Source organism: Mus caroli, unplaced genomic scaffold, assembly GCF_978045245.1.
Source record: "Mus caroli unplaced genomic scaffold, Mus_caroli_1 scaffold_4, whole genome shotgun sequence".
Lineage (NCBI taxonomy): Eukaryota > Metazoa > Chordata > Mammalia > Rodentia > Muridae > Mus > Mus caroli.
In genome coordinates this window covers 145,233,507-145,246,791 of record NW_028227259.1, presented here as the reverse complement: position 1 = coordinate 145,246,791, position 13,285 = coordinate 145,233,507, and the positions used below count along the sequence as shown (strand labels likewise).

The 13,285-nt window shown below is 49.7% G+C and overlaps 1 protein-coding gene across 9 annotated transcripts in view; it reads left to right on the top strand.

The window, feature by feature from the left end:
* Positions 1-13,285, top strand: part of Iqce (IQ motif containing E) — a 39,258-nt gene that overhangs the window by 5,194 nt on the left and 20,779 nt on the right. For 5 of the 9 annotated variants that reach the window (XM_021163165.3, XM_021163168.2, XM_085837392.1 and 2 more), the window contains exons 3-11: positions 165-210; positions 3,860-3,988; positions 4,474-4,608; positions 5,746-5,816; positions 7,119-7,232; positions 7,326-7,376; positions 9,293-9,363; positions 10,606-10,678; positions 10,912-10,961. In XM_021163165.3, coding sequence (XP_021018824.1) covers positions 165-210; positions 3,860-3,988; positions 4,474-4,608; positions 5,746-5,816; positions 7,119-7,232; positions 7,326-7,376; positions 9,293-9,363; positions 10,606-10,678; positions 10,912-10,961 — 740 coding nt within the window. Of the gene's footprint in view, positions 1-164; positions 211-3,859; positions 3,989-4,473; positions 4,609-4,647; positions 5,281-5,745; positions 5,817-7,118; positions 7,233-7,325; positions 7,377-9,292; positions 9,364-10,605; positions 10,679-10,911; positions 10,962-13,285 lie in introns of those variants that run through there. The other 4 variants (XM_085837395.1, XM_021163170.2, XM_085837393.1 and 1 more) reach the window with 2 other exon arrangements.

Here is a 13,285-nt window from a genome sequence, read left to right as displayed (position 1 = left end):
ACTCCCAACCCCATGCATAGGAGCCTCTACACTATGGAGTGCCTCAAGGCCTGACAGGTCTCCTGGCCAGGGTCTCTCTCTCTCTGGCCACTTGAGAATGGTGAGGTTTTCCAACAGAGCTCTTAGGAAGCCTAACATGCGTCATTTTTCTTTCTTTCTTTCAGAAAACTAAAAGGAAAAGTTTCCACAAACCTCCTTCCACATCACCAAGTAAGTATGGCTGGACGTAACCTCGGTCCAACTCATCCCCACCTCGACTTGCAGTGTGGCAGGAATGGCCCTTCCCTGCATCCTGGAGAAAGCGAAGGATGTTTCTTTTCAGATGCAGCGGAAGTGGGGGACTCAGTGGCGTCAGGGTTGGCTGTATTTGTTTGGGGACCACTGTCCCCGAGTACTGTGCAGGCCACCATCCCACTGGGCTTCCCATCAGACAGAACAGAGCAGAGATGGCCTTTCCTTCCTCTTGATTTCTCAAAGCTGAGTAGAGCGGCAATGAAAGGCAACCTGTGTTCCGTGCTTACACACCCATACGTGTGTGCACGTGGAAGCCCCTAAGCCGTGTTGTCATGCCTCAGGTGTGGTCTGTCCTGTTTGTGACACACGTTCTAGAGCTTGTGCCCAGCACTCACCGATTAGGTTAGGCTGGCTGTCCAGTGAGTCCCCAGAGTCTGCCGCTGACTTCGCTCCCCCAGTAGCGAGATTGTAAACATGTGTCACTGCACCTGCCTTTTGTCTGGGCTGGAGCAAACTCAGGTCTTTGTACTCGTGGGACAAGTACTTTACAGACTGAGCCATCTCCCAAGCCCCATAAAAGGATGTTTCTGAAGTGAGATTTGCTCTTCCAGCAGCACATGGGCCCTTGCTGGGGGAGGGGTGTGTGTCCCCAGATGGAGCAGATGGGCGTGTGCCTTTTGACCCTATAGGATCTCTGAGCTCATTCTGCTACGGAGGCCTTTTTCTTCCTCCTCCTCAGAAGGACGAAGACTGCTTTGTCTCTGTCCCTAGCTGTGGCTGGAGGCAGCATGTATTTATTAGGGCAACAGCTTTTAAATAGGGTTGGTCCCAGTACCTGCAAGGCCGACTGATGTTGTCTGTCAGTGTCACCGTACTCTAGGGCCCAGTGGCTGGTGTCAGCCTGTGCAGGAGTCTCTGTGACAAATAAATGTCAAGTCCTACAATTGTTGCCCTCAAACATGTAGGGACCTGACCTGTTCTTGTGTGCATGTGCATGCATGAGTGTGTATGTGTGTGTGTGTGTGTGTGTGTGTGTGTGTGTGTGCGCGCGTGATCTCTTTTTTTATTGTTGAGACAGTCTCATAGCCCAGGCTAGGCTGTGGATGACTGAACTGATCTTCCTGCCTTAGCCAGACAAGACCCTTAGCTGAACGGACAGGCATATACCATCAGGCCTGATTCAGTATTCCTTTCATGGGTAAATGTTACAATGTTACATGAATAATTTATCTTTTGCATGAATTTGTCTTTTCTTACATAACTAAAGATGTGAGAGTCTCAATAAAAAAATAATTTCAGAGCCGGGCGTGGTGGCGCACACCTTTAATCCCAGCACCCAGGAGGCAGAGGCAGGTGGATTTCTGAGTTCGAGGCCAGCCTGGTCTACAAAGTGGGTTCCAGCACAGCCAGGGCTACACAGAGAAACCCTGTCTCGAAAAACCAAAATAAATAAATAATAATAATTTCAGGCCCTGGAGAGATGGCTCAGAAGGCAAGATTACTGTCTGCTCTTCCAGAGGAACCAAGTTCTGTTCCTGTCACCCACAGGAGAGCTCACAGCTGTCTCTAACCCCATTTCCAGGAGGTCCAGCGCCCTCCCACAAACATGCGTCCAAGCAGAATGCCGTGCACATAAAACAGCAGAACGTTGCCTTCATAATGACAAATGCCCTAGGAATTTTTCTCTTACTTCTTCTCTATAAAGATTAAAATGTTGAGGTAAAGAAATGTCTCAAGCATGAAAAGCTAGACTCACAACCAAAAATACGATATTATGTATATATTTTTAATTTATTTTGGTTTTTCCTCTTTCTCTTTCTCTCTTTTCTTTTTCTTTCTTTGTTTTGTTTTGTTTTGTTTTGTTTTTCAAGACAGGGTTTCTCTGTGTAGCCCTGGCTGTCCTGGAACTCACTTTGTAGACCAGGTTGGTCTCAAACTCAGAAATCCACCTGCCTCTGCCTCTACCTCCCAAGTGCTGGGGTTAAAGGTGTGCGCCGCCACCGCCCGGCTGCTCTTTTTCTTTTTTAAAGATTTATTTATTTATTATATCTAAGTATACTGTAGTATATACTGTATATACTGTAACTGTCTTCAGACATCCCAGACGAGGGCATCAGATCTCATTATGGATGGTTGTGAGCCACCATGTGATTGCTGGGATTTGAACTCAGGACCTTTGGAAGAGCAGTCAATGGTCTTAACTGCTGAACCATCTCTCCAGCCCCTATTTTGGCTTTTCAAGACAGGATTTCTCTGTGTAATTCTGGCTATCCTTGAACTCACTTTTGTAGACCAGGCTGGCCTCAAACTCAAAGAAATCCACCTACTTCTGCCTCCCCAGTTCTGGGATTAAAGAAATGCACAACCACTGTCTGACAAATACTAACTTATTTCTGGCTAGGCATGCTGGCACACACCTTTAATTCCAACACTTTAGAAGCAGAGGCAGGAGGATCTCTGTGAGTTTAAGACCAGAGTGGTCTAGAGATTGAGTTCTGAGATAGCCAGTGTGGCTACACAGAGAAACCATGTCTTGAAGAAAAGCAAAAGAAAAAAAATAAAAATATTATTTCTGTGGTCATCGTGTAGCAACATGAGAAACTCAATTCTTAAGGAGTAAAAGCGTGTACCCACTATGATCAAAATCATGTTTCTGAAGAAAACTTAACTGGGCAGTACGCGTCAGAGCATGGCAGAATTACATCTTCAGTATAAAGTTTCACATTTTCAAATTCCCCTTTCTTCAAAAACAAAACCAAGCTATGTTTTACATTTACTCATTTGTGATGGACTTCTTTATGGTGACTTAGACTCAATATACCAGGCCAAGCCACAAATACTGCTCCGTGGTAGAGCTCCTGCCTAGACTCCTTCGGTGAGGGGTTGGGGATGAAGCTCATTGCTTAACATACATAAGGCCCTGGGCTCCATCTCTGAGTTTAAAAAATGAACTGTTTCAAGACATTCAGACAAGAAAATCAACTGAGGTGGTGGATAGATAGCCCGGTGATTAAAGGCAGTGCTGTTCTTCCTTAGAACCTGTTGTTTGGTTCCTGGTACCCGCCAATTCCAGGGGAGCTGACGCCTCTGCCCCCGTGGCTACCTGCACTCACCCCTACATAGACACACACCCATGCATAATTTAAAATAACAAAAATTAAATCTTAAAAACACACACGGGCTGGTGAGATGGCTCAGTGGGTAAGAGCACCCGACTGCTCTTCCGAAGGTCCAGAGTTCAAATCCCAGCAACCACATGGTGGCTCACAACCATCCGTAACGAGATCTGGTGCCCTCTTCTGGAGTGTCTGAAGACAGCTGCAGTGTACTTACATATAATAAATAAATAAATCTTTAAAAAAAAAAAACACACACACACACACAAAAAGGTGGTGTCTTAAGCTCTAGGGTTTCTAGCCAAGGCTGGGCTAGCAATATGTAGAAGAGCTCCTCTCTAAGTAAGCCAGCCAGTCAGTCAGAGCTTCTCCATGTCTGCTTGCCAGAGCGTGTGCCTTCTGGGCCCACACAGCCGGGAATGCTGTATTTCACTGAGCCTTGTCTTTGCAGGGTAAGGGTGGTGATGTACAGTGATCCTGCAGCTCTAAACCATACGTTGCCTTTCTAGAGTCGCCCTACTACTCCAAACCCAGAAAAGTGACCTCCTGGCGATCTCTGAAGACGGCAGGGAGCATGCCTCTGAGTAGCCGAATGTCCTTGACCCCACAGAAGCTGTGGCTGGGATCCTCGAAACAGGGTATGTGGCTCTCCTGTGGAGGAGGGTGCTTTGGCTTGAGACCACTGTATGGGAGATGGCGCATCCAATACAGCTGGTTTTAGTTAGCTTGCCTGTGATCCTCTCATGCTGAACTTGTCCCTGATGGGTGTGGCTTTCCCAGCCCCTCCTGAGGATACCCAAGTGCCGCCCTGTGGCAGAGGTGTGATGGAGCCAGTTGCCACCAGTTTCCAGGAGACATCTATTAATGTTTCTGTGAGCTGGTCCTTGTCATACTGGAAACCTGAAGTGTTTACACCAGGGAAAAAGGCACACAGGCCCCCCTGAGTTGACCTCTGCAAGGTGCTTGCTAGGCATTTAGCAGTGCACCCCTATCCCACCACCACTGGCCCCACCGCTACCCAGTCTTGCTGGCATCCTGAAAGCCCTGGAGCTGGATGAGAAACAGGACTTGCCAGACCTTATTCTTGTACCCATCCTGTTAAACCCATGCACATTCACACCAGGTAGTGTGGCCCAACCCCCGAGCCCCACGCTTACCTCGGAGCACGCGTGGACCCACCCCCCCAGCTGCACTCCCGACTACCTGACAGAAGCTGTGAGAGTGAAGAGGGCAGACCTCAGGCGTTCTGGCAGCCATGGTGAGCATGCTCCCCGGGGACAAGGCCAGGAGAGCAGAAAGGAAAGCCTCTAGCAAGTGAGGGGTGAGAGGTTTGGTTTTGGTTTGTTTTGTTCTTTTGGTTTGGCTTTATGCACAAGATCCATCATTAGGACATTCTAGAATGTTCTGAGGGACACTGATTCATAAAGACCGTCTCATAGACAAGGCATTGTGTCACACACCCCTCCCCCCTTAAATAGAATTATCATTTAAAGTCCTGATGTATGGGTAGGTTATGCATGTCCTGTGGGACGCATGTGGAGGTCAGAGGGCAACTTGAGATGTCACCTCCTTCCTGCCACCTTGTGGGTCCTTGGGATTGAAGTCGGGCTCTTGAGGCTGGCTGACCAGAGTTTTTAACCTGCCAAACCACCTTGCTGGTTCTTTCTTGGTTCCTTACTACTCTCTGCCCATGGGACCTGTTGGTATCTCTGGGGCTTAGCAAAGACACATGGTGGCAGCCAGCTTCATGTCCCTCACTGACCCTGAGACCTAAATCTGCTCATTAGGGTTATGGTTTAGGCCTATTTGCTTATTTTGGACTTATAACCTGTTAAATGTCATTAAGTGGAGAGATAGCTTAGCCGGTAAGAGCATTTGCTGTGCAAACAAAGACCTGAGTTCAGCTCTCAGCACCCATGCTGAAAGCCAGGTATGATCCCAGGAACCCCAGCACTGTGGTAGGCAGACAGGAAGATAACCAGGGCTTGCTACCTGCCAGCCTGGCTTTAGGTTCAGTGAATGACCTGGTCTCAAGAGATAAGGCAGAGAAAGTAGGATTCCCGATGTCCTCTTTGGCCTCTGCATGAACACAAGCTCACAACACACACACACACACACACACACACACACACACACACACACACACACACGTGCACGCCCTCAGTAAACCAGAATAAAGAGTACTCCCTCGTCTCCCCAGTACTCAGAAGGCCACAGCATCTTGAACTCCAGGCGATCGGGCTGCATACAAAGTGAGATTCACCCATCTTAGAGAACAAGCAAGCAAGCAAATAAGTAGAGTTTTACTAACTCACAGGGTTCCCTTCAGGCATAACCAGAGTCCTTTCTACTGTCCCACGATGTGGTCCTAAGAGGCATTCGTATCTCCCTCCAGGTCACGTCTCTGGGACTTCCGTCTACAGAGAGAAGGAGGACATGTACGACGAGATCATCGAGTTGAAGAAGGTAGGCGCTCTGCTGCCTTCTGATCAGCAGTGAGAGCTTTGCTCTAACGTGACTGAAAGTAGGTGTCTTGCTGGGAATTGTCAGACACCCGGAGTCCACGCCCTGGTACCTTACTGTAGGAGCTGGCCATCCTGGCTGACAGGAAAGCCTGGGCAGCTGCAGGAGAGGTAGTGGACTTTCCAGACATGGTGGTACATGCCGATCATCCCAGCACTGAGGAGATAGAGGCAGGGGAACAGGGAGTTCAAGGCCGCACTGGGCAACATGGTCTTATAGCCAGGGAGGCATGAGACCCTGTGTCTGAAACACAAACGAGCCAGCTATGCAGTAGCAAAAGACCCACTGAAGAGGAGTGCAGCCCAGTCATTGGCTTCACTCAGTACTGCTGAGGCCAAGGTGCCTTTGAAGGATTCCTACTCAGTCTCAGAGACTCCTAAGTAGATGCGGAGAGCCCCCAGCAACGAGTCACTATTATAAGTGGAACCTAGGAGCCATATTTTGGGGGGCTTAGAAATAGGCCTTTGTGAAAATGACCTTGACTGTTTAAACTCATCATTGTAAGTTTTTGGGAGATCTGCCTGAGGGGCAGACAGTTTTCTAGAATGTGTATGGCCCTGTGTTCCATCATAGAACAGCAGAGTGTTGTGTAGAATCAGTCATCCAGTGAGGGGCTGGGGGGTGTGGCTCAGTGGTAGAGCCCCTGCCTAGAATCCCCCAGTGAGGGACTGGGGGCGTGGCTCAGTGGTAGAGCCCCTGCCTAGAATCCCCCAGTGAGAGGCTGGGGTGTGGCTTAGTGCCTAGAGGCTCTCAGTGAAGGGTTTGGGGGCATGGCTCAGTGATGCTGGGAATTGAACTCAGGACCTCTGGAAGACCAGCCAGTGCTCTTACCCACCTAGCCATCTCCCCAGCTCACATGACATGTGGGGCTTTAAAAACCTCTCTTAAAGCCAAGTATGGCTGTAATCCCACCAGTTGGGAAGCTGAGGCAGGAGAGTTGCTGACAGATCTAGGCTGTCCTGGATTGCAGAGTAAGGTGGGGAGAGAGGAGAGCCTCCCCTACTCAGGGATTCACTGTACACAGACCTTCCTTAGGTTTCTGTTTTCAGTTGGTCAGTTGGGTTTTGGTTTTACATTTATTTATTTTGTGTGTACATAAAGGTCAGAGGACAACTTGAGGGAGATGGTTCTCTCATTCGTGTGTGTGTGTGTGTGTGTCCTGGGAATTGAACTTACATCATCAGGCCTGGTGGCAAGCCCCTTTACGTGCTGAGCCATCTTGCCGACCACCCCCCTCCTCCCTAGTCCTTACACATGCAGAAAAGTGATGTGGATCTGATGAGAACAAAACTTCGGCGCTTGGAAGAGGAGAACAGCAGAAAGGATCGGCAGATAGAACAGCTTCTGGATCCAAGTCGAGTAAGTCTGGGGCCCAGAGAGGCCTCCTGGGGTTGTGGGGAGCAGAGGGAGGAAGCCACCAGGGGCTTTACTGTCTCTGGCTGTTTCCCACAGGGCCCAGACTTCGTGCGAACCTTGGCAGAGAAGAAGCCTGACACGGGCTGGGTAAGTGGAACCTCCTGCTCCAAGGAGAGCCTTCATGGAACTGTGGGAAGGGCATGGGCTCAGAATTTTCTAGAACTGTTGTGCATAGAGCCATAGGGATCACAAGAGAGTATTTCCAGGGGGCAGCAGGCCTAGCAGAGGCTAAAAAATAGGTAAACCTCTGTCAGGTAGTCACAGTGAAGTCTAGGGGTGAGAGAGTGTGTATGGAACGCTGGTTTCAATGTGCAGAAGAGGGCTAGGAAGGGAACACAAGTTTATAATAAATAGGTAAGTACATACATACATACATACATACAGTCACTTGGGAGTTCAAGACCAGCCTCTGCCACAGCCTGGGTTAATGAGACCCTGTCTCAGAATACCAAAACAAACAAAACCAAAAACAACAACAACAAAAACCCTAACACACAAAAAGACAATCTCAGTGTACAACTTGGGGGTTCCATCCAAACCACAGATCTACTTTAAAATGGGGGTGAGATGGGAGTATGGAATATGCCATTGCCACCCATGAGTCAAGGAATACGGCAACAAAGGGTTAATGGGCTTGGTGGCATGGAGACAGGTATAGCAAAGCCTTAAGACTAAAGGGGACCGGAAAGAATGCCTCAGAAGAAGAGACTTAGGTTAGGTTACATCCGTCAGGAATATACAGAATATCTGTGGTGGTCACTAAAGATTTTGCAGATCTAAGATCCGTAAGGTAGGACCAGTAAGAATGGTGTAGGTGCATGTGCAAGTTTGCATGTGCATGCATGTGTGTGTGTTTGCATGTGCACGCTCTTTCTCTCTCTCACATGTGTGTGTGTCCACGTGCGTGTGTGCTTGTGTTCAGTGTATGTGTGTGAGTATACTTGTGCGTGCATGTGTGTGTGTGTGTTTGTGTGGGTGATGCCTGAGTGCTCCGGTCTCCATCTCCCCTGGGCTGAGATTACAGGCATTCAGTGACACAGCTGGGTCTTATGTGGGTGCCAAAGATCCAAATTGAGGTTCTCATGCTTGTGCAACAAGCACTTGAGCTGCTGAGACATCTCCCCAACACCCCAGCCCCCTGCCTGCCCTCAGTTGTAAAAGCAAGACAGTGAGTCTGGCTCCTCCCTGCTGCTCCTCCCGGCTCACAAGAGGCAGGGGTGGCGGTTGTAGCTGACTTGGCTTCTCATCTCACCAGCACTACATACTGGCAGGAAAGGAAATTATTTTAAGTTACTCTGAGTAAAACCTTACACCACCAAGCAACATGATTAGCAAGGATGGTGCAGACCAGATTTGGCAAGACCCAGATAAAAGCCGGAGCACTCAGAACCTACTCACTGTGGGTTAATACTGGCAAGCCCTGCCCAGCAGGAGCCACACATCTGCTATGTCACACTCGCTCTCCTGCCCACCCGATTATAGAGCTGCCCAGGCATTTTTGAGAGCCGGGCATGGTGGTGCACGCCTTTAATCTAGGCAGAGGCAGGCGGATTTCTGAGTTCGAGGCCAGCCTGGTCTACAAAGTGAGTTCCAGCACAGCCAGGGCTACACAGAGAAACCCTGTCTCGAAAAACCAAAAAAAAAAAAAAAAAAAAAAAAAAGTGGCATTTTTTGTATTTACCTATTTACGGGAGGGGGACTCCGTTCCCAGGGTGCACATGCGAAGGTCAGAGGACAGCTTGTGGGAGTCCGTTCTCTCCTTCCACCATGTGGATTCCAGGAAGCTGCTGCTGTCTTGCTCTCCTGGTCACATGCTCAGCACTTCTCAGTGAGGAACAGGTTAGGGATGCTCAGTCATCACTAGGGTGTGCTAAGGAAGAAAGGAGGGAGTGTATGTGGGAGAACCCTGGCAGAGAGAAGCTCAGAGTCTGTAGGGTCACCTAGGAGGGAAGGCTGAGCCCTGAGCTGGAGATGGTGCTAAGGTGGTGGCCCTCTGCTGGCAGGTCATCACCGGGCTCAAACAAAGGATCTTCAGGCTGGAGCAGCAATGCAAGGAGAAGGACAACACTATCAAGTACGACCCGAGGGGGCTGCTGGGAGGTCTGCTGGGCGCTGGGCTAGCATCTCATCTCCCATCTCCATCTGCCATCGCCACGTTGGCTGTGTGTCCTTCCTTCTCCCATGTATCTGTTCCAACTTAAAACTATGAGAAATGTTACTCCTCCCTCCCCTGTGTGTCATGGGGAGAGGGCAAGCAGTCTACCCCTAGTAGGGCTCTACCACTGAGCTACGCCCCCAGTCCTTCACTGGGGGATTCTAGGCAGAGGTTCTACCAGTGAGCCACGCCCCCAGCCCCTCACTGGGGGATTCTAGGCAGGAGCTCTACCACTGAGTCACACCTCAGACCTGTTTTCTCTATTTTGAGACAGCATCTCCTCATTGAGCAGGCAGACAGGCCTTGAGCCTGTGTGATAGGGCAGCATCTTGGGGCTCAGCTTTCTCTTTAGTTTGAGTTCCCTCCACATTTCATTAGGAATCCGCATCTCTCTTTAATGTCTTACTCCTGCCCAAACACCATCAGTTTGCAGGTTACACACACACACACACACACACACACACACACACACACACACACAGAGTCCTGCTGCTGCTTTCTGGTCTCAGTGTAAGGTAAGGGATAATCTTAGATATAGTTGATTTCAGGAAAACTAAAGCAGCCTTCTGCACCTGAGACCTGGTTCCTATGGCATTGCCACCTTTAACTTGTTTCTTGATGAAGTTTGGCAGCATGAGTCTGGGTGCATGCTGATTTCCTGTTTGGTACCCTGAGCTCCGCTTTCTTCTGTGCCTTCTTTTTGAAACCTGTGACACATTAAGGGCAAGGTGACAGTGCTGATGGCAGGGGGAGCAAAGGGTTTGCTTTATTTTTTCTTTGTCTTGTTTCGAGAGAATGATGTGCTATTGTAGCCCAGGCTGAGCTGAGTTAACAGCCCTTCTGCATCAGGCTTCTGAATGCTGGGATGACATTCCCATGTCACCCTACCCAGCGCGATTCTCTATAAAGCTGGCTGCTCTGCTCTGAAGGAGATCCTTTGGTACTGTCCGCCCAGTCTCCAGGGCAGCCTTTCTTAGAGAAAAACCATCTGTGGCCTCCCTCCCTAGAGGAGCGGCTGCTGCCACTCAGAAGGACTCTGTCAGGTGCATTTGCTCTTCAAAAATATGAATTCCTGTGGTCAAGGTCAACGCCATCCCCTCTCTGACTTCCGGGGGTCCCTCCTCCTCTTCCACCATGCTAATTCTGAACTTGGGTTTCCAGCAAACTGCAGACGGACATGAAGACCACCAACCTGGAGGAGATGCGCATTGCCATGGAAACATACTACGAAGAGGTGTGTGCACCCTGGAGCATGTGGCTGGGTGGAGGCTGGTGCTGACCCCGAAACCTGCACACTGTGGATGCTCTCAGGTTCAGTGCAGCCGTTGTGCAGAGGTTGCAGCGGCATAGCCACAGTGTAGATTTCTCTCCCTGCACAAAGCCAGAACTGAGAAGCTGGCTAGGTGCAGTGAACACTGTCTTCCCCTTCTGTCGTGTTTCTGACACCTTCTCTTTGGATCCTCACAGATCCATCGTCTGCAGACCCTCCTGGCGAGTTCTGAAGCCACAGGAAAGAAGTATGCTTTCATGTGGGGCCTGTCTCCTGTGTCCTTGTGGCGACTCTGAAAAGCTGGTGGTCCTTACCAGCCACTGTCTGGCTCTCCCTTTTTGGGGAAGTTGTGCAATGCTTATTATGGGCAGTGCGGGCGATGTTACTGATAGGTTATTTCTCCACCAGCAAAATGAGATTAGAATATATTAAAGGCAGGTTTACCGGGAAACTGCTCTTGGGCAGGTGAGTTCACTGGTCCCAAGAAAGGTCAGGGAAGTCGCTATGGGTCAGGAAAGGGGAAGAGAAAGATAGAGTGCCCTTGCAGAGAGAGAAGAGGAGAAGAGAGATGGGGAGAAACAGAATGTCTGGATTATATAGGAATGAGCCTCTGGGGGATGGGCATCCCAGCCCCTGGGCTGGAAAGTTTAGGGTTCAGGGCAGAGTAAGCCAGGTATGGACTGAGAGATGCTGGGAGAACCTGGAGGGCAGGTCTGCTTTGATATGTAAAATATGCACCTCAGTCCTTTGTCCCAGGGTCTGAAACCAAACAGTTAAGTCCATATGTACATATTTGTGTGTGTATGAACATGTGTGCATATATGGAGACCACCAGTTGACACTGTTCCTCTACTGATAGCTCTTCCACCTTATTTTCTGAAGTAGAGTCTCTCACTGAACCTGGAGCCCCTGGTATCCTCCTGTCGGTATCTCCCCAGTGCTTACATATAACATGTTTTATTTATAAAAGACCTGCCCATAACACAGGCCTCTGTGTAAACTCCCAGCACCAGCTGCACTGTCCCTTTTATCCTTTGCTTGCAGTCACTCCAGACAGTAGTTGGAAAACATTCTCTTAAAGAGCCAGATAGGGCTGAGGAGGTCCCTTCATGGTAAAACACTAGTCAGTCTTGCTAAACTAAGCCAGGCATGGCTGCTTAGGGCTGGGCAGGGCAGGGCATCTAGGGGCAGGCGGGCGGCACAGAGGATTACACAGTAGAAAGATCCATGAGACTTTGTGGGCTGCCAGCTTAGGTCCAGGTTCAGTGAGAGACCCTGTCCCCAGGGAGTAAGGAGGTAGAACAGGACACGTGGCATCCTCCTCCAGCCCCAGACCCCTGCACATATGGACATACACACTACCTACCTGCGCACATATGTACATGCACCCTACCCACCTGTGCACACAGAGATCAGAGAAGTAGGGTCGCTTCTGTTGTTGTCACAGAGTAAATACCCTGTGACATTCCAGGGACACTGAATTAGTCAATGCTGACCCCACAGCTCCTGGGCCAGTGGATGCAGGCTGAGGCTCTTGCGTTCACTTGTCAGTATAAGGAATAGTGTGATTCTCTAACGTAGAGGCCAACAGAGTGGCAACACAGCCTTGCGCACACTAGGGGGCGCTTGGCACCGTGTTTAGGACCACTTTTTAAATATTTAATTGATGTTTGATTTTTCATTCCAATGTCAGCCCCCCTCCTCCCACTATCCCCTCAGGAGGCCGTCCCCCCATTCCTGCTCCCTCATCCCCTCACACTGCACCTCTCCACTCCAGCACATCGAATCACTGCAGGAGCAGATGCATCCTCCCCCACCGAAGCCAGACAGGGTGGCCCAGGCAGGGGACCCGCAGGCAGGCAGGCAACAGGTTCAGGGACAACCCCAACTCCAGTTGTTGAGAGGACCTGCATGAAGACCAAGCTGCACATCTGTTACATATGTGCAGGGGGCCTAGGTCCAGCCTGGGCTCGCGTTTTAGTTGGTAATTCAGTCTCTGGTGTCCCCCAAGGATCCAGGTTAGTTGTAGGACCAGTTTTATTTTAGTGCCTTATCTATTTATGTGTGTATTTAAATAAATTCGTGGTGCTCCTGGGAAAGGAACCTAGGACCTCCCAAGTGATAGGTAAGAATTCTACCCACTGAGCTATATCCCCACCCATTCCAGGGCCACATTTACACACCAGATTAAAATATAAAAAAAATAAAAGTAGAGGTGGTCCTGGTAACACCCATACCAATCCAACGTGCAGGAAGTGGGGGCAGGGGGATCCCGGGTCCCAGGACCACCTGGGATACATGTGGAGACCCAGTCTCAGAAGTGGGGGAAACTGGGGAGGTTGACAGTTGGTAGAGCACTTGCCTGCCATTCAGGAAACCCTGGGTTCTGTCCCAGCACTATATAAACTGGTTATGGTGGTGCACACCTACAATCCCAGCACTCGGGAGGCAGAGGCAGGCGGATTTCTGAGTTCGAGGCCAGCCTGGTCTACAAAGTGAGTGCCAGGACAGCCAGGGCTACACAGAGAAACTCTGTCTCGAAAAACCAAAAAAAAAAAAAAAAGAAGTATC